This window comes from Clytia hemisphaerica, unplaced genomic scaffold, assembly GCF_902728285.1.
Source record: "Clytia hemisphaerica strain Z4C2 unplaced genomic scaffold, Clytia hemisphaerica genome assembly, whole genome shotgun sequence".
Classification (NCBI taxonomy): domain Eukaryota; kingdom Metazoa; phylum Cnidaria; class Hydrozoa; order Leptothecata; family Clytiidae; genus Clytia; species Clytia hemisphaerica.
Window position 1 is genome coordinate 64,822 of NW_027104378.1, and position 25,521 is coordinate 90,342.

At 35.0% G+C, this 25,521-nt stretch overlaps 1 protein-coding gene across 1 annotated transcript; it reads left to right on the forward strand.

The window, feature by feature from the left end:
• The first annotated feature begins 2,901 nt into the window (after positions 1-2,901).
• On the forward strand, positions 2,902-19,673 carry LOC136819016 (T-complex protein 1 subunit zeta-like). Its single transcript, XM_067075174.1, has 13 exons — positions 2,902-3,155; positions 9,650-9,713; positions 9,953-10,003; positions 11,317-11,460; positions 12,633-12,746; positions 15,262-15,365; positions 15,981-16,091; positions 16,323-16,482; positions 17,216-17,298; positions 17,524-17,768; positions 18,112-18,212; positions 18,381-18,589; positions 19,427-19,673. The coding sequence occupies exons 1-13, from the start codon at positions 3,019-3,021 to the stop codon at positions 19,497-19,499; spliced, it is 1,596 nt and encodes a 531-aa protein (XP_066931275.1). The 5' UTR covers positions 2,902-3,018; the 3' UTR covers positions 19,500-19,673.
• The last annotated feature ends 5,848 nt before the right edge of the window (positions 19,674-25,521 follow it).

A 25,521-nucleotide genomic window follows, 5' to 3' on the forward strand; every position in this document is an offset into this window, starting at 1 on the left:
GAACTAAACATCGACCATCAACAAACACAAACACTCTCGAAACTACAACTCAAACAAACCATTAAAAAGCAATACATCGAATCCATGACAAACTCCCTCCTACAAAAACCACTACACGGCCAACACTTCAGACAACTACAACAACCCCACATCGACTCTACCAAATCGAACCTATGGCTCAAATCATCCACCCTCAAACGATCCACCGAATCAACCATCTGCGCCATCCAAGAACAGTCAATCACCACCAAATATATCAAGAAACATATCCACCACTCAACTAACGACGACTCCTGTCGAATCTGCCGATCATCCAAAGAAACCATCCACCACATCATTTCCGGTTGTACTGCCCTTGCTCCTACCAAATATCTGAAAAGACACAACGACCTTGCTAAATACCTACACATCCTTCTCCTCCAAAAACATCAACTAGACACCACCGACCACCTATGGTACAACTACACACCTCCTCCAGTAATCGAAAATCAACAAATCAAAATCCTGTGGGACTTCTCAATCCAAACTGACCACCATCTCCAGCATAACAAACCTGACATCTTAATACTCCACAAAACCCAACGAAAAGCCATCATAGTCGACATCGCCATCCCCAATGACTCCAACATTGCCACCAAACGTATCGACAAAATCAGAAAGTACACCGACCTCGCGATCGAACTGAAAGCCATGTGGAATCTGGACAAGGTGGAGATAGTTCCCTTTGTAATTGGTGCAACTGGTGTATTTTACAAAGAATTTGACAAAGACATTGAGAAACTTGAATTGAATGGTATGTTGAGGCATGAAATGTGCCAAAAGATTATATTATTAGGAACTGCTCATATAGTCCGAGCATTCATGCAAATCTCATAAATTATTCACTAAAAATTCTCTTTTTTTGAAAACTCCTAAATTTTTTTTTTTTTTTTCACAAAGCCCGGGATCCACGTAAGACAAGTAGTATATATATATTGTCGAAAAGAGGAACCCACATCTTAGAATTCCAGTTTCAACTCTAGTCTTCTTTGAACCAATTCTTCAAACCATCTTACATTAGGGATCTTCGTATAACAATAGGTTTCTCACTAGTAAAGTAAGAATGCAAAACAAACTTTGCATATCTCGCTACAACTGAAAAACGCATTGTTGAGAAGAGGAACCCACTGAAAGTTTCAAGCGGTTAAGAAATTAATAAACTTTATAATGTATATGTATATGTAGTATTTCTTAAGCACGTTTGAAAACCGAACTTTGAAAAACTCTAGTAACTCCGTCGACCTAGACTGCACATTTTCAAATTCCTTGAACCACTCTTGATTTCACGAATTGAAACCTAATCAAGCTCTTCAATCTATCCTTAGCTAAAACAAATCACCTTGAGATAGCTTTGTTTAATACATCTTCGATAACCTTGCGGAAGTTAAATATTATTTTTTTTAAATAAAATTATTTATAATCTAAAATATTATATTTCTAGGTGAACGAAATATTTTTAGCCCAGTCTTTTGAGACCTTTTCTTAATCAAGTCAGAAACTTCTTTGTCTTTGAATCATCTCAAGCTTAACTTAACTTCAGTCCAGTTCTGCTAGCCTTTTTTTAACTTTACACAAGTCTCAATCAAGTCTCAGACGTTATATATTATATATTTTGTGTTTTGACTCCTAATTTTACTCATAACAAGGTACTATATTATGTTGTTAGTATTTATATTTATGTACGGGATGTACTCGTTATTTAATTATAATCAGGAAACTCCAATTGTACAAATTTATCGAAATGAAATGAAAGAAGTAGATAATAATAATACGGGATTTAGTTTGTATAAACGACTGGAAGAATCCGGTGTTCCAGCCTTATAGATACAGGGGCTAGCTACGCAGAAACTTGCGTAGCGAGAAAACAATTTATCAAGCAATAACAAACTCTCAAAACAAAATCAACTCAAATGAAAAACTTTCAATACACAAATCCACATACATGTTTTTCTCAAGAATTATTTTGAGCGGGAAAAAGATTATAATTGCAAATATTGACACTTTTCTTTTGTTTGGAGTTAGTGCACAAAGGTTTCTAGACGACTAAAATTGTTCCCTTTATTACTTTTTGCTTTATTTCTACTATGTATGAATTAGTCGTCTAGCTTGCTAGACTATCGTACACGTAAAATCTTACTTTAGACCTTACGAAAAATCGTTCGTAATGCTATCTTTTGGGAATTTCCCCGCCCTTTTAAGGAACTTTTCCTTCCGTTCAAAACTTTTTGAACGTAAGCAAACTCTACTTACGGCCTTAAAACACTACGTAAGCTTAGGGAAATTCCCCGGTCTTAAAGTAAAGTTTTACGTACATGTGAAAAAAGCTTAATAAAGAAAAGATATTTGATCATATTGAACAGAGTCGTGACCAACACACCATCTTAGCTAGAATTTTAAGCTGGATCAACAAACTGGGAAAGGATATTTAATTTGATAAAAACGTACAGACCGAAACGCCACAAAAAATAACGAGCCGAAAGAGGCTGAAAAATTGATATTTTGCTCAAAAACAATGACACTTATGTCTATGACCACTATGACCAGATGACCAGATAAGACGTAGGCTGCTGGCATCCACTAACGGATTCGTGCTCCTTATACCTCCACTACCTGTGGTTTTGTAGAGGTCTGCGATTCAGACTAGATAAGACGGGGATAAGACACTATGATGCCAAGCCCCCACCAAAAAGAATAATTCGGCACGGCTGCTCATCACCATTTATCAAAAGATTCCCAGGACCGTCATTATGACTCTGGCTCTAATAAGCGATCTCACTTTTTGCTAAGAGTCTGTCTAAATTTATTATATCATCTGGTCAGTATTTTAACCTTTGTTTCTATTTTTTGCTATGTCAGCAATTTACCGCGTGCAAAATCGATGTTTCCAGAACATCGACAGGCGGGATTCGAATTTTGAGCTGAGAAGAATAGCTTTGGGCAGTCCATCATCAACGAAATTTGCACTTTTCTTGAATCAAAATGTCTGCTGTCAAATTAATCAATCCAAAAGCTGAAGTAGCTCGTGCTTCACAAGCTCTTCAGTTAAACATTAGTGCTGCTAAAGGTTTACAGGAAGTTTTAAAGACTAATCTTGGACCAAAAGGAACCATGAAAATGTAAGGTTTTTGATTTCAAAATATGATTTTAGTTTAACAGGTTAATTACAAACTGTTTTAATTCATTGATACTTTGAGAAGCTTAGAACTTTGCAAGTTTGTTACATAACTTGTTTGTTATGAAAAAGGTATCCGACCCCGGCTCGAACTACCAAATGCAAGCAACCTTGGTCTACAAAAACCCGTCCAATCTATATTCTCTATTTGGTTGAGTTGCAGGAGGCTTTAGAGGCGTATTCTCGCAAACTATAGACGCTTACTAATGAGCGGCCCGTCAGCACCTTGAACTGACTACCCAATTCCCCTCACATGGCATGGGTTGACTCAGGCGAAAGAGCGTTCACTTGCCAACTCCTCTTAGTAGCAGTTATCGTCAACTGCTCTTGCTTGGGACTATCTGACAAAACATGGGACGGCAATTGGGCCACCATTTTACCGAACCTCCAAAGTCATTTGATTTGAGTTTTAAAAAATGCACGATATTCTCTTTCACACCGAGTAGGCTTTTAAATCGAAATATGGAAAAAAAACTGTAGTAGAACACGTGCAAATGTCTGGAACGAAGAAGACAAAATTAGTGGCAAAAAGATGAAGCGTTTGACGTCACTCACGCGGCATAGTTACACACTTGTTATTTGTTAATCCCTTTGGGCGATAGGGGGTTGGGCGACGTGCGTTCTCTTATTCTCCAATTGGCGTCCGGACATTTTGATAGAAAACAAAAAAGTTAAAAAGGGCGCGCTATCAGTGAAAGTTATGGTGACCTGTTATGATAGAAAGTATGATTGATAAACTTGGTGGAGTTATCAAAACAAATTTGTTGTTAAAGAGATTTAACTGTAAGTGAAAATACAGGCCAGATATTCAACAGTCCCATGTTTCGACAAATCGTCCCAAGTTAGAGCAGTTGACGGTATGTAGATATAGATAGATAGATAGACAGTAATAGCTCCTTTTATCTTTTTCACAAATCCTTTTTATTTGATTTACTTAGGATTTGAAACTTAATTTTCAAGGCTCGAAATAACGATTTCAAGTGGGTCAGACAAAATGTCCGATCAGGGTTGCTTTAGCTTGAAAATTATGATTTTTGGGTCGGACATGAAGCTATTTGGGTCGGACAATGTCCGATGTCCGACTGTTATTTCGAGCCCTGATTTTGCAATCTCTTACTGTAGATAGCTGAAGTTATTTTTTCTGAAATGGGCTCTTCCAGAAAAAATCCGTTCATGGGGGGTGGAGGATGAATTGTCCAGGGGTATTGAAAAAATGCCAAAAAATTGCAATGTCCAGGGGTAATTTTTTGTGTCGACGGGGCTGATTTGATGTTTGTCCAGGAGTATAACCCGTGTCCAGGGGGTTAAAAATCAAAATGTCCAGGGGTAATTCATGAAAAAAATAATATATCCTCCATCCCCCATGAACGGATTTTTTCTGGAAGAGCCCAATCTGGATTTTCTAGTGATTAACACAGGAAAAAATCTTTAAATCACAAACTAGTGAAAATTGAAAAACAGATTGGGAATTTCAACCTATTTCTTTTAGGACTAGGGAATGTTAACTTGGGATTCTTTGGAGCATTGGGTATTTGTTTTTACCATTCTGGAAATAATTTCCCAAATCTGTTTGGCATGTTCGGGATCAATAAAATCCTCTATGGCAAAACCTAAATCATTAAAATTTTTGAAATAGGTAAAAGTTGTGACCAAGGTGGGGAAACAAAACAACAGCAACCGCTAAAATTCTTTCCAAATGAAAAAAGAAAGCTATCTGAAAATACAAATTCACAAGTTTAGTAATTTAGTTAGGGAAAGAAAATATCACGAATTGTGACCTTGCTTGCTTTATTCTATTCTTTCTCTAGATCGGGAAATGTGATTTCTTGAATTAGGGAAATAAAATTTCCCAGATTGAGAAATTCGATTTCCCGAACTCTTTAATTTGAGTGTATCCTTTAGACAATTATTAAATCAGAACTTATTTTTCAAACCTTCAAATAAGACAATTCAATCAAACTAGAAGCATATGGGATAAAAAACAAGTTGCTTGAATGGATCAAAGACTTCCTGAAGGATCGATCCCAGATTGTCAAAGTAAACGGAGTTGAATCGGTGCAAAAAGCAGTGCTCAGTGGAGTACCTCAAGGTAGTGTCCTAGGGCCTACCCTTTTCGTTCTTTATATCAACGATCTACCAGATTCCGTTAAGTCAAAATTATTCCTTTTTGCTGACGACACCAAACTCGTCAATAAAGTGGAATCAGTTGAGGATGCACTAGTAATACAAAACGATATTAACCAACTACAAAAGTGGTCCGAAACATGGCTATTAACTTTTCATCCTAACAAATGTCATGTGCTAACCCTAGGAAAGCCAAATAATATCAAACATGTACACGAATACACACTAGGGGATAAAATCCTTGAACGTGTATCATTCGAAAAAGATCTTGGTGTTATCATCGATAAGAATCTGTCCTTTGACCAACACATATCAAATCAGGTGAAAAAAGCTAATTCAATGGCTGGTCTTATCAGGCGGACCTTCACGTACCTCAACTCCAGAACTGTTTCGAAAACTGTACGTAACATTTGTCAGACCACACTTAGAATACGCCCAAGTTATCTGGTCACCAAAACTGAAAAAACACGCGAGATTGATAGAAGGTGTTCAGCGACGTGCATCTAAAACAGTTGAGACATGTGGACAGCTAAGCTATGAAAATCGAATGCAAAGAATCGGAATAACTAGTCTAAAATACAGACGCGAGGTAAGTGACATGGTTGAGATCTTTAAAACATCTAAACTACTATGACAAATCTTGCATCCCTAAGAAATGTAACCAGCGAGGGAGACCTATGAGAACGCACGACTCTGAATTAGTAGTAATCTTTGGGAACGATGGTGTTCGCGGTCCGCAGAGTAACTCCCTATACTATCGGGGCATTAAGCAGTGGAATAGTTTACCTTCAAAAGTAGTCAACTCATCCTCAGTGGAAGAATTTAAAGAGACCCTTAGTGTGGCCTGGAAAGCTAAAAAGTTTGAATATGATTGAAAGTGTCACTATTGTTGCATACCTGTCTATATTATAACAATGTAAATAATTAACCCAAAATGTATGAGCGATTCATAGAGGCCCATGTGTCCGCACGGTGGCCTGCGAATTTGTAAAACAATATTATTATTAATCAAAAATTTTAAACTGTCACAAATTAGAGCCTACAGTAAGTTCGGGAAAATTATTTTCAGGTTAGGGAATTAATTGATTTCCCTAACTTGTATTAGGCATTCGCGTGAGAAAAAAACACAAGTGATTTTTCACTCAAAAGTGTTTGAGTTGTATGTAAAGCAAACCATTATAAGGATGTACTCGATCAGTGTGTAACACAACGCTAAAGGTGAGGCGTCCCGCCAGGGCGGCCTCATTCGTTCGCAATGGACTTGCGTCGCAAGGGCTCAGTGGATCGGTGAGACAGATTTGAGGTCATTAAGTTGGCTCTCTAGTGCAGCTCCACTGTTGTGACAAAAGTGCCGGGATTCTCAAAGTAGCACAAGTACATGTCAGAACGAATGAGAGCTATTGAACCAATGAGAGCTATCGAACCAATGCTCACAGAATGATCAAATACATTTAATTATTTTACCAGCTTTCTATAAATCAGGATTGAATTTGTGAATGATGTTTTCGCAGAAACACAAAATGTTCTTTATTGTGAAAATTCGGGAATAGCATTTTCTTGATAGTGAAATTTCAATTTCACCAGTTAGTTAAAACAAACATCCAGATCATGCTTACCATTAATCTACATCCGGATAATGTGTTAGTGATATCCCGAATCCCAACCTAGGGACAGTTTATACATAGAGTGTACCACTATTTAAAATTGATTGAATACATACAGCAGTGGTGCAAATAGGGAAATTTCAGTTGGCCGGTAATATTTCGAGTGTAACGAGCAGGGGGTCTGGAACCATCTTAGAAAATTTGTAGTCTGTAATGACCTTTAGATTGGCTAAAACACCTATTTTGATTTAAAAACTGCTCCTCTTTTAATTAGAAGTGCCATTAAGAAGCCTCTAATCTAAAATTTTAACCGGACAAAATGAAAAACTAAGCTTCAGAATGACCGGTAGAAACTACAAAATGACCGGTATTTACCGGTCACCGGCCGTTATTTGCAGCACTGTACAGTGGTCGAAATAAGCTTTTTCGTTGTGATCGGTTATTTTAGTGAATCCCTTGTGTCACCCCTGAAGGCCGACCAAGGTTTGGGCTGAGGGGCAAGAAAATTTGAAAATTTGCCCCTCATTATTAAGATAACTTTCTCATTTTGATGACAACAATTATTTATAATCCTAGTAATGAATCCTTTGAGCAAAGGAAAGGTAAGCAAGATCATTGCATAGCAGAGAGAATAGCTTTTTCTTTAAGATTTTTTGAAAAAGATACAAATTCAACATTTTTTGTACAAATTATGCCTCGAAGATGTTTAAATTAGTTGGTATGAATACAAAAACATGCACTTTGATAGAAAATCATTGTTTCAAAAGATAACTGAGCCAAAATTAGCCAAACAGTATAGGATTGATATAGATCTTTTAAATATTGACGTCAGCTATTTCTTTGAATTTGAAAATTTTCTGGTCGGTGATTTTTCATTTCTGGTCGGTTTTAACCAATAACCGACCGCTGGCATATAAAGAGTTGGAAAAAAATATCTAAAAAGGGTGCAATTTTTCTACTTGACAACCCAAGGAAAAATATTACCACCATGAAATTATGTAATAGTGTCTAGGCTAATGCTAAAAGAAAGTTTAAATATTTTGTGTATATGGACATGTTTTTTAATTGTTTCGTTTTTGGCATTTTCAAAAAAGCTAAATTTTGATTGGGATAACTTGGAGGTCTGAAATTTTCACAGGATGTTAGTAGTGATGATAGGACCCCAAAAAGTTCTTTTCCCAAAATTCTAGCTGTTGTAGGGGCCGGTTAGGAGCAAATTTTAGCATTTGCATGTGTTTCGGAAAATGATCTAAATCAGAGCTAAAAACCCAGGAAGTTGTCTATCTGACCAATGATTCTCATAGAGGGATGGCAATTAAAGCAGCCTATTGTTAAAAGGCCCACATTTTCCTATCGTGGGGCCCTTTTTAGAGCACTTTTTTAGCACCTATTTTCCCATTGACAATAAGTGCCAAAACACCAAAGTAAAAGGCTTGATAGGGTATAAGACTTCCATAGCTTCTTTTAAAATAGTTGAATAGTCAAGTTATTAACACCAATATAACAATTGAGCTATTAAAAGGCCCGTTTGGAGCTAGATTTAGCATTTTTCCACTGAAAATACTGCAGCAGAATTACTAGTATGTTTCTAAACACCTAATTAAAAGGCTGGAGTGGGTGTAAAACCTTCATAACTTCCTTTGAAGTAGTTTAATAATCAAGTTATTAACACCAATAAAACATTTGAGCTGTTAAAGGGCCCGTTTGGAGCTAAATTTAGCATTTTCCACTGGAAATACTGCAATTTATTCTGCTTCTCTTACTAAAATTAACTTTACACCTAGTCTAATTTTTGCTAAATTCAGCTCATTTTGAGACCTAGGAACATAATATAACCTCATGAAGTTCTTTCAATTGTGTATCAAACAGTAATGATAACTTATTTGATGTTCAAAACCTTTTCAGGGTCCAGAATCGAGCAAATATTTAACATTTTCCGTTAACATGCTAAAATACTGCTCGTTTTTGGTCCATTTAACAATGATAAAGATCACAGAAAAGACTTTTTAAGCTTCATGAATGATCCAAGCATCAAATAGCGCCTAAATGAGCTATGAAATAACAATAACCTTCGGGTAATCAAATTTTAGCATAAAAACATGGCCTTCAAGAACTCTAAGTCCACTCTATGCTAAATTTTTGCTCGTAAAAGGACCCTAGAATGCTTTATATCGGCCAAATTTGTTTTTTCTATCTTTTTGAATGCCTCAAGTATACATAATATCAATATCATACTTCTTTTGTGTTTATCTTAACTGTGCTAGTTGATTAAAAAAAAGTCACATCTACTGCTAAAAACATGCTCATAATGGGACCATACAACCATTTTTAGTGATTGCTTATGTTTTTATATTGATCTTATAAGGTATAAAAAGGCATGTGCAAAGTATTAGAGTCATAGCAGAAAAATTGAGAGAGATACAAGCCTCTAAATCCAAATGCTAAGTATTTGCTCCCACTAAAATGCTAAGTATTGGCTCATTTTTGGACCGCACTTTGTTGAAGCATAAGTCATGAAATATTTAAGCTTTAGAAAAAATTCCTTTAAATTTTTAAAGTTCATCTTTTCCACGCAACCATCATCAGGGCATAATTTCAGTTCATTCATTATATTAGAAATGAATGATGATTTCCCAAGACCCCTGAAAACGAAACAATTAAAAAACATGTCCATATAAGAACCAATTAAATTAAAATTATTTCATTTTAGGTTGGTGTCAGGTGCTGGTGATATCAAGTTGACTAAAGATGGAAATGTTCTCCTTCATGAAATGGTATTTTGGACTTATCCAATTTAGTTTTTCAACATAATATTGAATTTGAAGCTTATGAGTCGTTTAACACTTCATTGTTCTGTAATATTTTGTAACTTATGAATTAAACTAGAACTTATTGTGTCATTTAAAGCAAAAGAAAATGGAAAAAGAAATTTTTAGAAAGAGGAGAGACTTTCATACGTATATATATTATAACAGCAAAAAAATGGAATATTTTATTTATTTTACGTTTTCAGCAAATCCAACATCCTACCGCCTCGATGATTGCTAAAGTTGCAACTGCCCAGGTATGAAAAAATAGGAAACATTCGTTCTTAACAAAGGTCTTCATTTCAGCAAACTTTGAAACTTCCATCTAGATTTCAGGCTCAGATGTTTCCTGTCCTTCCTGTCAGTTCAAAATAAGATTTATTATTATATACCTGTAGGCAAAAACAGCCATTGAATAATTCTTGATATACCATGAATATTATACCACGGTAGATTTTTTTTTTAATTTTGCTTTCAAAGTTAGATTTTTTTGTCGCTCTTGTTGTTATCAAAGAAATTCATTAAAATAAATCGATTGTCAATTTCATGAACAAATTTTATGACTCGAAGTAATTAAGAAAATCATTAAAAAAGAAAAACATTCGAACGTTCGATTATGGGGGTGTTTTATATAGTGAAACGTTTGACTATTGCCCTATTGACATAAATAATGTTTTGTTTTTGCCTCTAGGTATATAATAAAACATATATTCAATAGGTTTTCGTTGGTTATTGGATTTATTAACCCTCGGTGATGTATATTCAACTCGGCTTCGCCTCGTTGAATATTACATCACCTCGGGTTAATAAATCTCAATAACCAACTTTTACCCATTGAATATCTGCTTATTATTATATACCCGTAGGCAAAAACAGCCATTGAATAATTCCTGATATACCACGGTATTATACCACAGTAGAATTTTTTTTTCAAACTTTTTTTCGAAACTTGATTTTTTGTCACTTTTATTTTGTTGCTATTAAAGAGAGACAATAAAAGAGTTCAATTGTGAATTTCGTGAACAATTGAATGACTTTAAATCATTAAAAGCAATTAAAAAGAAAAAACATTCGAATGTTCGATTTGTGTAAGAGTTTTGTGTGAATCTCTCTACAAAATAGAAACTTATAACTTGTTTTCGTCTTTGGGCATATAATAAAACATATATTCAATAGGTTTACGTTGGTTATTGGATTTATTAACCCTCGGTGATGAATATTCAACTCGGCTTCGCCTCGTTGAATATTACATCACCTCGGGTATCTGCTTATTATTCTTTTACTTGAAATTATTATTCTTTTACTTGAAATTATTATTCTTTTACTTGAAATTATTATTCTTTTACTTGAAATTATTATTCTTTTACTTGAAATTATTATTCTTTTACTTGAAATTATTATTCTTTTACTTGAAATTATTATTCTTTTACTTGAAATTATTATTCTTTTACTTGAAATTATTATTCTTTTACTTGAAATTATTATTCTTTTACTTGAAATTATTATTCTTTTACTTGAAATTATTATTCTTTTACTTGAAATTATTATTCATTCATGAATCTATCTTCAGGATGACATTACAGGAGATGGCACTACTTCAAACTGCTTAATCATTGGAGAACTCCTCAAACAAGCTGATCTCTATGTGTCTGAAGGCTTGCACCCACGTCTTGCCACAGAAGGATTTGAGATGGCCAAGAAAAGAGCTCTTGAGGTAAGAGAGTGTATTACATAAGTGTTGGAGGTAGAAAGCATACAGGGAGTTTCTCTTGAAATTGTTTCTGAATTTTCTTTACTCGTATCATACAGATTTTTAAAGAAAGTACTTTGGATAGTATTGAATATCAGAATTAATAAGTTATTTGAGGTAATCCTTAGTTTTTGCATTTCAAAAAAGTTAGTACCCGGTACTATTTTAGGGGTGGGGGTGTGTATTTTTCACTCTTCTAGCAAGTACAGGGTACTATTTTGGTACTTTTTCACAGAGTTTTGTTCCTTTTTCAATAAAAAAAGTAGTCTTTTGTAATATTTTGACTTTTTTCAAATATTATTTTTTTGATATTAAATTTGTTTTAATTGAGAAACTTTTTTTTTACTCTTTTGAGAAATTTTTTGATTTTTGTGAAGACAAAACTTTCGAAATGGTGAAGAAGTGTGTTATTAAAAAAATTAAAGGACAAAAGCCTCTGACTTAATCAATGATAGTTTGTTTGAATAGCATACCATTGCGAATCTAAAAATAGACATTGATTTTCATGTTTGACTGAAATTCAATCCCATCACCCTTTGCGTTTATTATGCTTGCACGCAAATTACACTCAATTACAAAGAAAAAGTAATAACTTTCACGACTTTTGAATTAAGACGAAAAGGATTGTGGGATTGAATTTCGGTCAAATGAGAGAAATAATAATCATGACGTTTGCACGACGAAGTGCTATTATCTGTCCATTTCAGTCAGAAAAACTAACATAGTACCCTCTCTTTTGGTCTAATCTGCAAAATATAAGATTTTAGGGGGTGGTGTCTCTATTTTTTACAGCAAAAATGAAGTAGTACCTAGTACTAAATATGGGTGGGTGGTACTAAAAAGAAATTGAGTGAAAGATCAAGTTAGTACCCTATGGGTTAGTACCCTGCCTCTGTACCCCCCCTGGTTCTGCCTACCTTATTACACTTGATAGCTATTTACTCAAGTTACCAATGTAATGAGAATTGGGTTGTACCCAAGTTATTTACAGCCTGTAATTTCCAGCAATTGGTAATTTTCCAATGAATTATTGTACTTATTTCTCCCGGGTTGAATACTTGATTATTTAAATATATATAAGATATTGTTAATAATGAGTAATGGGATACAAAAAGTATCTTTTTCTTTTTTCTTAGGTTTTGGAAGAGATCAAAGTTGAAAATACCATGGAGAGAGACATTTTGATCAATGTTGCACGAACCTCACTGAGAACCAAAGTTCCCAAAGAATTAGCAGATCATCTCACTGAGGTAACTTTTTATGCTGACCAGGGGGGGGGGGTCCATGTACAAAACATCGGCATGTATCAGTACTTTGTAGCAAATTTCGATTTTAAACACCCACCTACCCCTATAGTACAAAATGTACAAAATACTATCCAGCAAACTCCCAAAAACACCCAAATACACCCTGACACCCCCTGTATATACTATCAAGCAAACTGCCAAATATACCCCAACACCCTCCTTACATAGTACACTATACTATCCAGGAAACTACCAAATATACCCCTACACCCCTTTTTCAAATCACAATTTGATTTGATTTTGGCTTTTTAGTACACAAATACTAAGCAGAAAATCCGAAATTTGACCCTGACACCCCCTGTATAGTACACGTATACTAAACAGCAAATCAGAAATTTGACCCTGACACCCCCATGCAGGGATCGAATTAGCGTATCGCATTTCGCAATTCCCGATGCATTTTTGGACAAGCTAAAAATTGAAAATTGATCCATTTTAGGATACAAAATCATGCTTATCAAAAAATTGCGATGCACTTTCTATCCCTTATTTCGATGCCTGCCATGTATAGTACACAAGTACTAAACAGCAAAATCTTTTGAAAACACCCACCCACCCCATGAAACATGTCGCTTTTTGGACCTACCGGGAGGTCCTTTAATTTGACCGTTGTCCGTTCGTCTGTTACAAGCTTTTCTCGAGATTGGCTCATTAGTTTTTTTTTATTTTTTGCACAATGATACAAAATAGCAATGCCTGAAAAGTGACGGAGCCCGATTTTTGAAAAAAAAATTTGGGGGGCAAATTTGGGCCAAAAACTACCTAAAAATAAGGTTTTTTGGACTTTGTGCAAAATTGCTTCATTAGTTTTTCTTGATTTTTGGCAGAAAGATAGAGTGCAAGGTACCCTAAAATGTGGCTGAAGTAATTTTTCTCGGAAAATTTTTTTTCGTCGTCAAATACGGATTTTCGCAAATTTGGGCCTAAAACTACCTAAAAATAAGGTTTTTTGGACTTGGTGCAAAATTGCTTCATTAGTTTTTCCTGATTTTTGGCAGAAAGATAGAATGCAAGGTACCCTAAAATGTGGCTGAAGTAATTTTTCTCTGAAAATTTTTTTTCGTCTTAAAATACGGATTTTCGTTTTTTGGGGAAATTCCCTTTTACCATTTTCCTGTTAGCAGCTTTTCTCGGGATTGGCTCATTAGTTTCTTTTAATTTTTTGCACAATGATACAAAATAGCAATGCCTGAAAAGTTACAGAGCCAGATTTTTGAAAAAAATTTTTGGGGGGCAAATTTGGGCCAAAAACTACCTAAAAATAAGGTTTTTTGGACTTTGTGTAAAATTGCTTCATTAGTTTTTCCTGATTTTTGGCAGAAAGATAGAGTGCAAGGTACCCTAAAATGTGGCTGAAGTAATTTTTCTCGGAAAATTTTTTTTCGTCGTAAAATACGGATTTTTGTTTTTTGGGGAAATTCCCTTTTACCATTTTCCTGTTAGCAGCTTTTCTCGGGATCGGCTCATTATTTTTTTTCATTTTTTGCACAATGATACAAAATAGCAATGCCTGAAAAGTGACGGAGCCCGATTTTTGAAAAAAATTTTTGGGGGGCAAATTTGGGCCAAAAACTACCTAAAAATAAGGTTTTTTGGACTTTGTGCAAAATTGCTTCATTAGTTTTTCCTGATTTTTGGCAGAAAGATAGAGTGCAAGGCATCCTAAAATGCGGCTGAAGTAATTTTTTTCGGAAAATTTTTTTTCGTCGTCAAATACGGATTTTCGTTTTTTTGAAATTCCCTTACCATTTTCAGCTTTCTCGGGATCGGCTCATTATTTATTTTTTTCATTTTTTGCACAATGATACAAAATAGCAATGCCTAAAAAGTGACAGAGCCCGATTTCGAAAAAAAATTTGGGGGGGGGGGCAAATTTGGGCCAAAAACTACCTAAAAATAAGGTTTTTTGGACTTGGTGCAAAATTGCTTCATCAGTTTTTCTTGATTTTTGTCAGAAAGATAGAGTGCAAGGTACCTTAAAATGTGGCTGAAGTAATTTTTCTCGGAAAATTTTTTTTCGTCGTAAAATTTTCAAAAAAATACGACCAAGTTACACAGTGATAAAAGAAAATAAATCAGACGTTTTTGCATTGTTCTAAAACTTATTGTGTTTGCTCAATACCAATAGTAAAATGTAGAGCACTTACTTTTATCTGATTTTGATCAACAGGTAGGTCCATTCAGCATGTTGCTTGTTTGTACATGCCCCCCCCCCTGTGCTGACAAATAATCCATACAACATACACGTTTGATAGACAAAACTAAAAATTCAATAGGCCATAGCCAAACAATGATGTTTTAACTTCAGACTCTGATAAACTTTCATAAATCTCAGGAGGGTATTGATTTTCAGAAGGGTATTGACTGTCAGAAGACTGGCTTAATAAACTTTGTCAAGGATAACAATCACACCAAGCTATTATTATCTACCAAAGTGAATTTTAAATACCACCTGTAGATTGTTGTTGATGCTGTCCTTGCCATCAAACGCGATGGGAAGCCAATCGATCTTCACATGGTTGAGATTATGGAAATGACTCACAAGACTGATTCTGAAACCAAGTAAGAATTAGTTGGCCAAGCACCAGTAATTTGTGCAAAACTTAAACAACCCTGTTAAGCCTCTCCTCCTGTAAAAAAGACCTAAAAAAGACAACTCTGTCTTAATTAACCTAGACTACATAGAGCCTACTTCTGACTGAACTTTGCTTTCCTATAATTTTGATGACATTGAGATTGAGTCAAGTAAAGTAGACTAGGGGATATTATTATCATGAATTGTTTCACTTTCGTTTTCAAAATTACAAGCAAACAAAGAAACAATAAAATATGTTCTAAAACTTCGTCAAAGTTCATGAAACTATAACAAACACATAAAGATACCTTCCAAATTTGAAAAGTATTAGTGATATTGTTCTGGATCTAGTAGTATGTCTTTGCCACCCTCTCAAGCAAAGCCAAAATTTTGAGTCAGCCAAATTACACCAGTTTACACCATCCAGTTTATCAAAAAGCTATAAGTGGCTCCCGGGCTATTATTATCCCTGAATAAGTAAAAAGCAAGACGGAAAGTGAAAAAATAAAAACAAAACATTCCCTTTTTTGTAACCATGATGAATTAAGTATTTTATAATTTGAGAGGGTTTCACCATTCTTCATCACTTCACTTTTATTCAGGCTGATCAGAGGTATTGTGATGGACCATGGAGCACGTCACCCTGACATGAAAAAAAAAGTAGATGATGCTTTCATTTTGACATGTAATGTCTCCATGGAGTACGAAAAGAGGTCAGTATTGTTTGATCTTGTAATTAATGCACAATCTTTCTTATTTGAAGATGGTTGATATGTATACTGCTACGTCACTAAACGACATGCTGTCTGAGATTTAAGTATTGACTTCTTTGTTGGGTTTTGTTTTGAGGTATTTTTTCAAATACTAAAAATTGATTTCAAATTTCACGTTGAAATAATTCCTTTCTATTCGCCAATTTCAAATTGCTTTGTTTTAAATTTCAGTGAGGTCAATGCTGGATTCTTCTACAAAACCGCTGACGAGAGAGAAAAGTTAGTCCACGCTGAACGAAAGTTCACCGATGATAAAGTTCGTCAAGTTATTGAATTCAAGAAGAAAGTTTGCGATGCTGGTGACAAAGGATTTGTGATTGTCAACCAAAAGGTATGATGACATTGTATTGCAACCAATTAAATTATTGATTTTTCAGTTTTGTGAAAAAACTTCCAAACGGACTACCATTAAGCCTATCTGACTAGCTTCTCCTTACAGAGGATTCCCGGTTCTGTATCGAGTGGTCTAGAGTTGTCTTGTTAGAATCGTCTTACGCTGAAGTTTATACTGCCTGCTAGCTTGCGAAACACTGACACACAATTTTCAGATCAAATGCGTTAATTCAGCGTGAGCCACTAGGGAACAAGGCCAGCGCACTCTTACATCATCCACAATATGTTGTGGAATCAATACCTAGCATAGTCCCTGACAGGCTTCTTGAGTCTCCGTCTCCCCAATACGCCTCACATGGCATGGGGTTGGCTTGGGCGAAGGTATTTTCGCTTGTCAAGTGAATCACAGCACCGAGTGGGAATCGAACCCTGTCCTCCTAGACGGCTGTCAAGAATTATAACCACTACACTACTGGGCATTAACTTTGCGTGAACTTACATATTGCAGTATGCAGTGCTGACGAGTCCTAATAAGGACGAAATGCATATGCTGCTCTGCCACCCAAATCTCCTGAAAGAAGATAGTTAGACAGAAATTCTTTGAATTTCTTCACATTTATATTTGAATAAATAATATTTTGGTATCATCTTCGTCTCTCGTAGTTTTATACGGCATTTCAAATTTTAAGCTTTTCATTCGAATCATTCATTCTTGCTTATTTTCATTCCAGGGTATTGATCCCGTCTCTTTGGACATGTTAGCAAAAGAAGGAATCGTTGCTTTGAGAAGAGCTAAGAGAAGAAACATGGAAAGGTACAGTATCTTGAGGACTATTTTCATAATTTCGAATTACACAGTACCACCTTAGATTAGAGCTTCCTAATCATAGAGGGAAAACTACATTTTTCAATCCAGCACAGACCTCTTGTGTTTGTATTTCTACTTTGTTACTTTTATGCCAATTTATTGTAACGTATAAAGTAGATTGGCTCGTTGATTTTTAATCTCGAAACTATTATTTCTCAATTCTTTGTACAGAATCCCTTTGGCATTTGGTGGTTATGCAGTCAACTCATTCGATGACCTCTCTGAAGATTGTCTCGGAAAAGCTGGCAACGTTTACGAACATGCTTTAGGTGACAACAAATACACTTTCATCGAAGACACGGAGAACCCGAAATCAGTGACCATTTTGGTGAAAGGTCCCAACAAGCACACCATCACTATGATCAAAGATGCTGTCCGTGATGGACTACGTGCTGTAAAGAACGCCATCGAAGACGGTATGCTAAATTAATTGTTGTCATTTTCTCTTAACATGAGTGTTAAAAACTTGAAAAATAAAGCCACTCATAAGTCTTTTGAAATGAGCTTGATTCTTCCGACATGAAATCTTGCACATGTTTTTGAATTTCCTAATACACAAACTATTCATTTAGATAAGTTATCCCAGTAGTCCAAAATATGTTACAATGAAATCTCAGTGACCATTCTTGGGGGCTGTTAAACGATAAGCATGTCAGAATGGGTAAGCCTGGTTTCACAAAATGTTTTATACCAAAAAGACTTTCACAAATAATATAGCTATTTATTATGTTGAAATTATTGAAAATAATTTGTCTTTAGGAGCTGTGATCCCTGGTGCAGGAGCATACGAAATCGCTGCACACTCTGCATTGACGATCTTACGCGAAACGGTATCGACAAGAGCAAGACTCGGTGTTCAGGTAAAGTTTGATATTTTCTTTAACAGATCTCGTTATCAGCGTTTGCTTGCATTTTGAATATATGCCTGTTTCAACTTTTTCAATTCGTGTCAATTATTTCAAGCACACAAGATCTGACCTGATTGGAGGTTCGATCGATTTTAATAATATTTCTTTCTTTGTTTGCAGGCTTTTGCTGACGCACTCTTAATCATCCCCAAAGCGTTGGCCTCGAATTCCGGATACGATCCACAAGAAGCGACCGTCAAATTACAAGCGGAATACGGAAAATCGAAAGTTCCGGTCGGAATCGACTTAAACACGGGCGAACCAATGAACCCTGCAACGAACGGCGTTTGGGACAACTATCGCGTTAAACGACAACTTATCAACTCATGGTAAGGCTTTGTAATCCTATCGGGCTCTTCCAGAAAATGTTCGTACCTTAATTGGATAAATTTTCGCGTGTACTAATTTTCGCGAGACGAGGATTTAAAGATTTCGCGTGGATAAAATTTCGCGAACCAACGGTCTTTGAAATTTTCGCGTGGACTAAATTTCGCGAAAATTAATCCACGCGAAAATCTATCCACTTAGGTAAGGTACATGGGGTGGAGGATATAGTGTCCAGGGGTAGTGTTGGTTGTGAAATGCGCATTATTAGCTCTTCTTTGATGGTACGAAACATGTTAAAAGTGATCTTTAAACAATAATTTAAAATTTAATCTTATATATAATTCAAAAAAATTCGCGAGTAAGACCTTTTCAAATTCCCATTGGTACTTAATTTTATCCCCGCGAACATTAAAGTAGGTTTTTAATCAGGAAAAATTTGCAATAGACTGGTGAAAAAAGATGCTTTCAAGAATCATTTTCTTGGCTGAGAAGTCCAGGAACATTTATGCTCTGAATCCTGCGGAATCACCACAATGAAAACTACATAAAGCTAAATAAAAGTTTCTAATCAGGCGAAAATAAAAAAATGTAGTATTTCCGGAAACCGGCCGGGTGAAAAAAATTTTCTGATCTGGCCGCAGACTTCGTTAGTAGTTGATACATTAGTATTCAGGGCTTATTTCATACTGTTTGTACATAAAAGTTATCTTTAAAGTTCTATTTCGATGATGTTCAGTTATCAAAAATAGCAGAAATAAATTTCCTTCTTTCACCCGCATTCCGGAAACACTACATCTTTTTATTTTTGCCTCATTACCTAACCTTGTTTTTTTTTTCAGTACGGTGATCGCTGGTAACCTTCTCCTCGTTGACGAAGTCATGAAAGCTGGAATGTCATCACTCAAAGGCTAACACTATCACATTCTTCCCAATGGTGTAGCTGGCTGGCTTCCAAAGCTGACAGACTGCTCTTCTCTAGGGTTTTCATGATTTCCGTTCAAATTTAGTCCATTGTTTTTTTTCTATTATTTTATTTTATGTAGATTCTCATTAAAACCTATTGCAAAGAAATTTACGACAAACGAATTGAAATGAATTCACTTACTAGTACATTTCCTAAGATCTAAAATAAAAATGTGATTGGATCAAAAAATCTCCCAAGCTCCCAACGGGACTTGCAAAATTTAATCCTCGTGAAATTATATCCCATCAAAGTAATTTTGATAAGGGGGCCGTTCACAGTACGTACGCAAGGGGAAGGGGTCTTCTCAAAAGCGTATGCTTTCGCACAGGGGTAGGATAGTATACGTACGCAGGTTTCTTAAAAAACATTGAGTTTTATATATGAAATAAAGGTCCGAACTGAACGATTTGAATTCGAAATTTTCTTCAACCGAGTGGGAGGGTAGAGAGTCATTTGCGTACGCTTGCGTGCAGGGGGGGGGGGTACTCGCTTTTCGACATTTTAGTGCGTACGTACTATGTGGATGACCCCAAGCAGAAAAAGATTCTTAAAATTAAATTTTGTTATTTTAGCCTAATTTCGTAGTCAGCCGCAATTTATGCTAAAAAATAATAGGGTCCCATTTTTTTGCCCGCTACCACGGCTCTTTCAAGATTATTTAGACACGTTTAAAAACTTGTTTTGCTCTAGCGAAATAATGTATTTACAGTTGAAAAGATTTGTTACATTTTTAAAAGCGTATAAAACAATATAGTATGATAAAGCTATGACATATAATAAGTAATTTTTCAAAAATGTTCTGAACCGTGGGCTATTTGAAAGTTTTGATTTCTTTCGGCGAATGTCCAGCACTTTTATAAATATTCATTCGTGCTACGGTGCAGCTCCAAATCCTGGAAATTTGCCTGAGTTTTCTGAATTACACGTTTTTTTATAAGATACATACAAAATTTTTGAAGCCTAAAAATGTTCTTAACATGTTCTTATTTACACCATTTTGTTAACATTTTTAAGAAGCATTCGGCGAGCCATTTGTACGAAATATCTGCTGTTCTTTGCCAGGTGAAGGGTTTTTCTTTGAAAGTGACCAGCACATCCCATTTTCCGGGATGGTTTGTTTTCTTCAAATTATCTGCTGTTCTTATTCAGGAGAAGATATCATTCATGAACAGCAGATAGTATTTTCTAGATGGCGACATCACCAATGAACAGCAGATAATAATTTCTAGATGATGACGTAATACGTTGAACAGCAGATCGTATTTTCTAGATCGGGCAAAACCCACCAATAAAAAGGAGATCGTATTTTCTAGGTCGGGCAAAACAGATAGATTTTCAACTAAGCGAGCCAGCAAGCTGTACAGCAGATTTAAGATTTTGTTTGTAATTTACTAGGCATACCCGATGTTGCCAGAGGACAGAAAGGCGAAAAATCACCTTAAATAAATGTCTAAAAGGACCAGAATCTTAACTTTGATTGAAAACCATTAGTTTTCGCGATATTAGACTCCTTTCGACACATGTTACAACAGGGTGGGGGGTTTGGTACGAAAATCTTGGACATAATGAGTACTGGAAAGGTTTACGAGAATTTCTTGCATTTCTTACACCGCATTTAAGAGAAGTGGTATTTTAGTCTATAATTTATGGGGCCATTCAGACATAGAGACCACCCAATTTTGGTCTTCTCAGGACCATTTTTTTCAATGGTTTTTTTCGCAACCTATCATTAAGAGAAATGTGTATGTTTGATAAAATCATGGTAAGATTTAAGAATAGGTTTATTTCAGTCTTGTTTAATATTTTTTTAAATTAGTCATTGATTTAGTACAAAATGAATTACAAATTTCCTTAACTATAATTTGTAAGGTGAGGAAATTATATTAAATAACATTTACGCATTCTAAACTTTTCAGAGTTTTCAGGAATTCATTACCTTAGGGAACTGTTTTCGCTATGCGAGGCTGTAAAATAGACGATTTTTGTCGATTGTATTTTCGCGGTTGACACCCAATTTTTGCCGAAATTATCTAGTGAAAATCGTATTTTGCGGAGCTAATGTTTGCGAAAATTAGCTCCCTTAAGGTACTTTAATCGTACAAATTTTAGCGAGACTAATTTCAGCGTATATTAGCGAGCCAGGAAAATCTTGATTTTTTTGGATTTATTTTAGCGAATCACGATTTCAAAAAATTTCGCGTGGATAAATTTTAGCGAATACTCGTATTACATTATTGATCGAATTCGTTTTCTAGCATTTCTTTGAACTATTGTTAAAAATGTATCAAGGCAATTTAACCAGAAATTTCGCGTGGATACTGTAAATCTCTAAAATTTCTACGATTAAAGTAGTCCACGTTCAACCCACTGTCGATAAGGAGGACCTCCACTTAAGAAAAAATGAATTGGAATCTTACCTAAAAACCTGTTCATGGGGGATGTAGGATATTTTATGCAAGTGCTTTCAATAACCCTGAAAAAATCTTGAAAAATGGCCATGTCCAACAATGGCTAAATTTAATGAAATATCCAGGGATAAATGATTGAAAAAATAAAATATTTCCTAATAATAAAATTCTCATGAAGACTTTTAAATGTTCCGACGAGTGAATCCGTTGACAGCTTGATAATAAAAAATCACAATCTTCACGATCCCAATAAACTTCTCTTTTGACCAAAGACTGATCTTTCGAAACCTAAGAGGTAGGAAATGGAAAATCATAGCCATGAAATTAGGAGTACCTTAAAAAAAGAATAGAGAATGGTAAAACAACAGAGGGAATTTCATTTTGCAAATGGCTTAAAAAATTAAATTTTCAAGAGTTTAATTTGGCAGATGAAGAATATTTTTTAGCAAAAACCATACATGTTTTTTTATAAGCATAACGCTTATAAGCATATGAAGGCTCAGATTTGCAGAATTCCTAAGCATAACATGAGCATATATGTCAGCCTAAAATATTTTTCAAGTTGTCATTTTTTATCTTTCCAAAAAAGTTTGGTAGAGGTCAAGTAAAAAATAAGAAATTCCACGGCTAGCTTACATTCCACTGCTCCCAAAATCTGAAGAAATTTTTACAAAATTTCTGAAATTTCATTAAAAACTTGGCTCGGGGTGAATCATAAGCATAATTCTTAAGCATATAATAAGCATAAACTATGCCTGGATGCTTTGAGAACTTAAGCATACACGAGCCTGACCAAGGGGCATACACTTGCTTATAAAAAAACATGTATCAAATGAATACATAATACAATTCAAATTTGGCTGACGACAGAAAAAATTAAATTTGGGGGATTTCTTGCCAAATCCGCTGAATTAAGTGCCCCCAAGGCTCTAATAGGAAAACATTAAATTTAACATTTAAAAGTTCTATCTATTGGTCCAATATATGTTATATGAAGCCATCATAGTTCGTCCCCCCCCCCTTTCTTAATGGAGGGATGACACCTTCCGAAAAATTGAAGAAGAGGGGGGGGGTCAGAATTTCATGAAAAATTATATGTATATAGCTTATTTCAAGCACAGGTTATGAAGTTTGGTCTTTATGAAAGCAAGTTTTCTGTTAGAGTAGTCTGAGTCAAAAAGAAGAAAGTTAAGTTTATTATTCCGTTTCTTTCTCTCTAAGATATTTATATTTCACCATTATATGTGTTAGCTATTTTGTCCAAAATCCTTGGGGATAAGCATTTTTAAAGGTTAGGGGATGCCAAGATGGGGGATCACACCCCTTTCCGCACTATGGCCATAAGAAAAAAATCACTCCAGTACCTTTCAATGTGACTGAATCGAATCTTATGGTGGTGAATTTTGCTTCATAAAATTGGTGAAAAAGGATCTCGTAATTCCTTCTTTTACTTGGACGAGTTTTCCTCAACTTTTCTTGGCCAAAATACCTTAAAAATATAAAAGATGATTGTTTGAACGATAAAAGCACACATTGAAACACCCCTTCGATTTATTTGTGCTAAAGGTATGTCCTTCAATTCATGTCTACCCTGGCAGAAAAGAACAGATATCACAGAAAGTCCTTTTATAAGGATCCAACCAGAGATTCCACATTGTTCTGAATAAGTCTTCACGGTGTTGCAGAAAATGGTACCCTGTTGATAGGCCAATGGAAGTAATAAGAAAAAATGTCTTACCTGTGACATTTGTTTGGACAGGCATCCATATTGACAGGCATGATTTGACAGACTTTGATGTTTACTAAGCCAAATTACTTCATCAGAGTGGTTCATTTTTAATCTGTTGTCAATTTTGTAAAAGTTTTGATACATAGATTCTTAAAATAATTCTTTTAATCATAAAAAAAATTATACATGACAAAGAACTGCAAAAACTTGAACACACGTTTTTTTATAAGAACGTTTAATTTTTTGACGCCTTTGAATGTTCTTAACACATGTTCTTATTTTCACCATCTTTTGTGAGTAATTTTATCCATTTTCCTCAGAAACCAGGTGATTTCGAGTCTACAAAAGTTAGCAAAGCCTTAAAATGTTCTTAGCAAAAGAATCAAACTAATTTGAGGGTACAAAATGTATGAAGCTTTAGCTCTAATCTGTAGGAATTATGATAAGAAGAAAGTTCAAACTCTTCAAAAACATGGCAATCCAGCATGGTAATTTGTGTAATATATTTCTGGAAAAAGAAAATCATCTGACGACTAGCTTCCAAAAAACAATTTGTAAAATTAAGTACTTGAAGGAGCCCATCCTTTTTACTGACAGATTCAAATAGCAGATATTATTGAACCATGCCTATTCCTGGACTGTGGACCAGGCATCGCCCTAGACTTGATTCAGTTATACAGTGGTAGGGGAAGTTGATATTTGAAAATATTTTGTAAAACACTGGTTTTGTTCATATTTTAATGAAAAGACTTTGAATTGGAATACTTTTTCAAGTGCAGTGTTCTAGGGCGATGGCAAGTTACCTCCTTCAAACACTATACATACAAAAACACAACAATGCAGAACAATGGAGGTACGCAAAGGTAGTTCTGAGGAACCAGGCCATTCTCTTTAGAAAGGCAGGGCAACATCTATTGGTGGCAAAAAAATGCACTTTTTCTAGTTTTTTTTCCAGTGAAAAGGCTGTAATAATTTCAGGAGGGGCAGCATTAGATAACCAGTTGCTAAAAGAGCATGAAAGATGACCTGGGAACACCTGTCAAACTACACAATGCGTTTTGCAACCAAACAAATCCACGTCAAACCCAAGTCAAATCCAAAACAACCAATCCAAGCTAATGCAACCTTAATAGACACAAAATCAACTGAAATGAGTCAACAAATAAGATCAACACAATGTCGAAACAAACTCTCTATACAGACAAATAAAAAGACATTGAAATAACAACAATAATGACAAAAAAGCAATAGTGAGAAAAATGAAAACTGAAAACAAAATCCCATAGAAACATGCAAGACACATCCTTTCCCTTCTTGTATTCTTTTTAATTCAATAAATCTTTTTAAGGTGGCATAAAACAGAACCTGCAAAAGTACTCTGACTCTGATGATAGAGAATATTTTATTTTTTGTGAACAATCTTTCTGAAGCCAATGTTTTCATTAAAACATGATAGATGCTACAAACGTACTTAAACACTGCCTCAACAGAGACGATTTAATTTTTGTAAGCAGATCTTTTAAAAAACATTTTTGATAGAAAAATAGAAGCTGCAAACGTACTTAAACACTGCCTCCGATAACAGAGACGATTTAATTTTTGTAAGCAGATCTTTTCCAACCCCCTGTTTTAGGTACAATTATCAAGAAAGATTCTCAAAACAAACTCTACATCTGATGACAGAGTTGATTGAATTTTTGTAAACTTAAGGAACAATTATTTTTACCACTGACGACACAGACCAAATTTTTTAGTAAAAAACCTTTTTACACCCACTCTTGCTAAGAAAACATGAAAAAAATTATGCAAAGGTTCCACTTAAACCCTGCCTCT

Excerpts from the sequence above, each read along its gene's own strand:
- LOC136819016 (XM_067075174.1), top strand. The coding sequence starts at position 3,019 with ATGTCTGCTGTCAAATTAATCAATCCAAAAGCTGAAGTAGCTCGTGCT. Across the intron at positions 10,004-11,316 it reads CTAAAGTTGCAACTGCCCAG|GATGACATTACAGGAGATGG; the intron begins GTATGAAAAAAT and ends ATCTATCTTCAG. Across the intron at positions 17,769-18,111 it reads AAAGAACGCCATCGAAGACG|GAGCTGTGATCCCTGGTGCA; the intron begins GTATGCTAAATT and ends ATTTGTCTTTAG.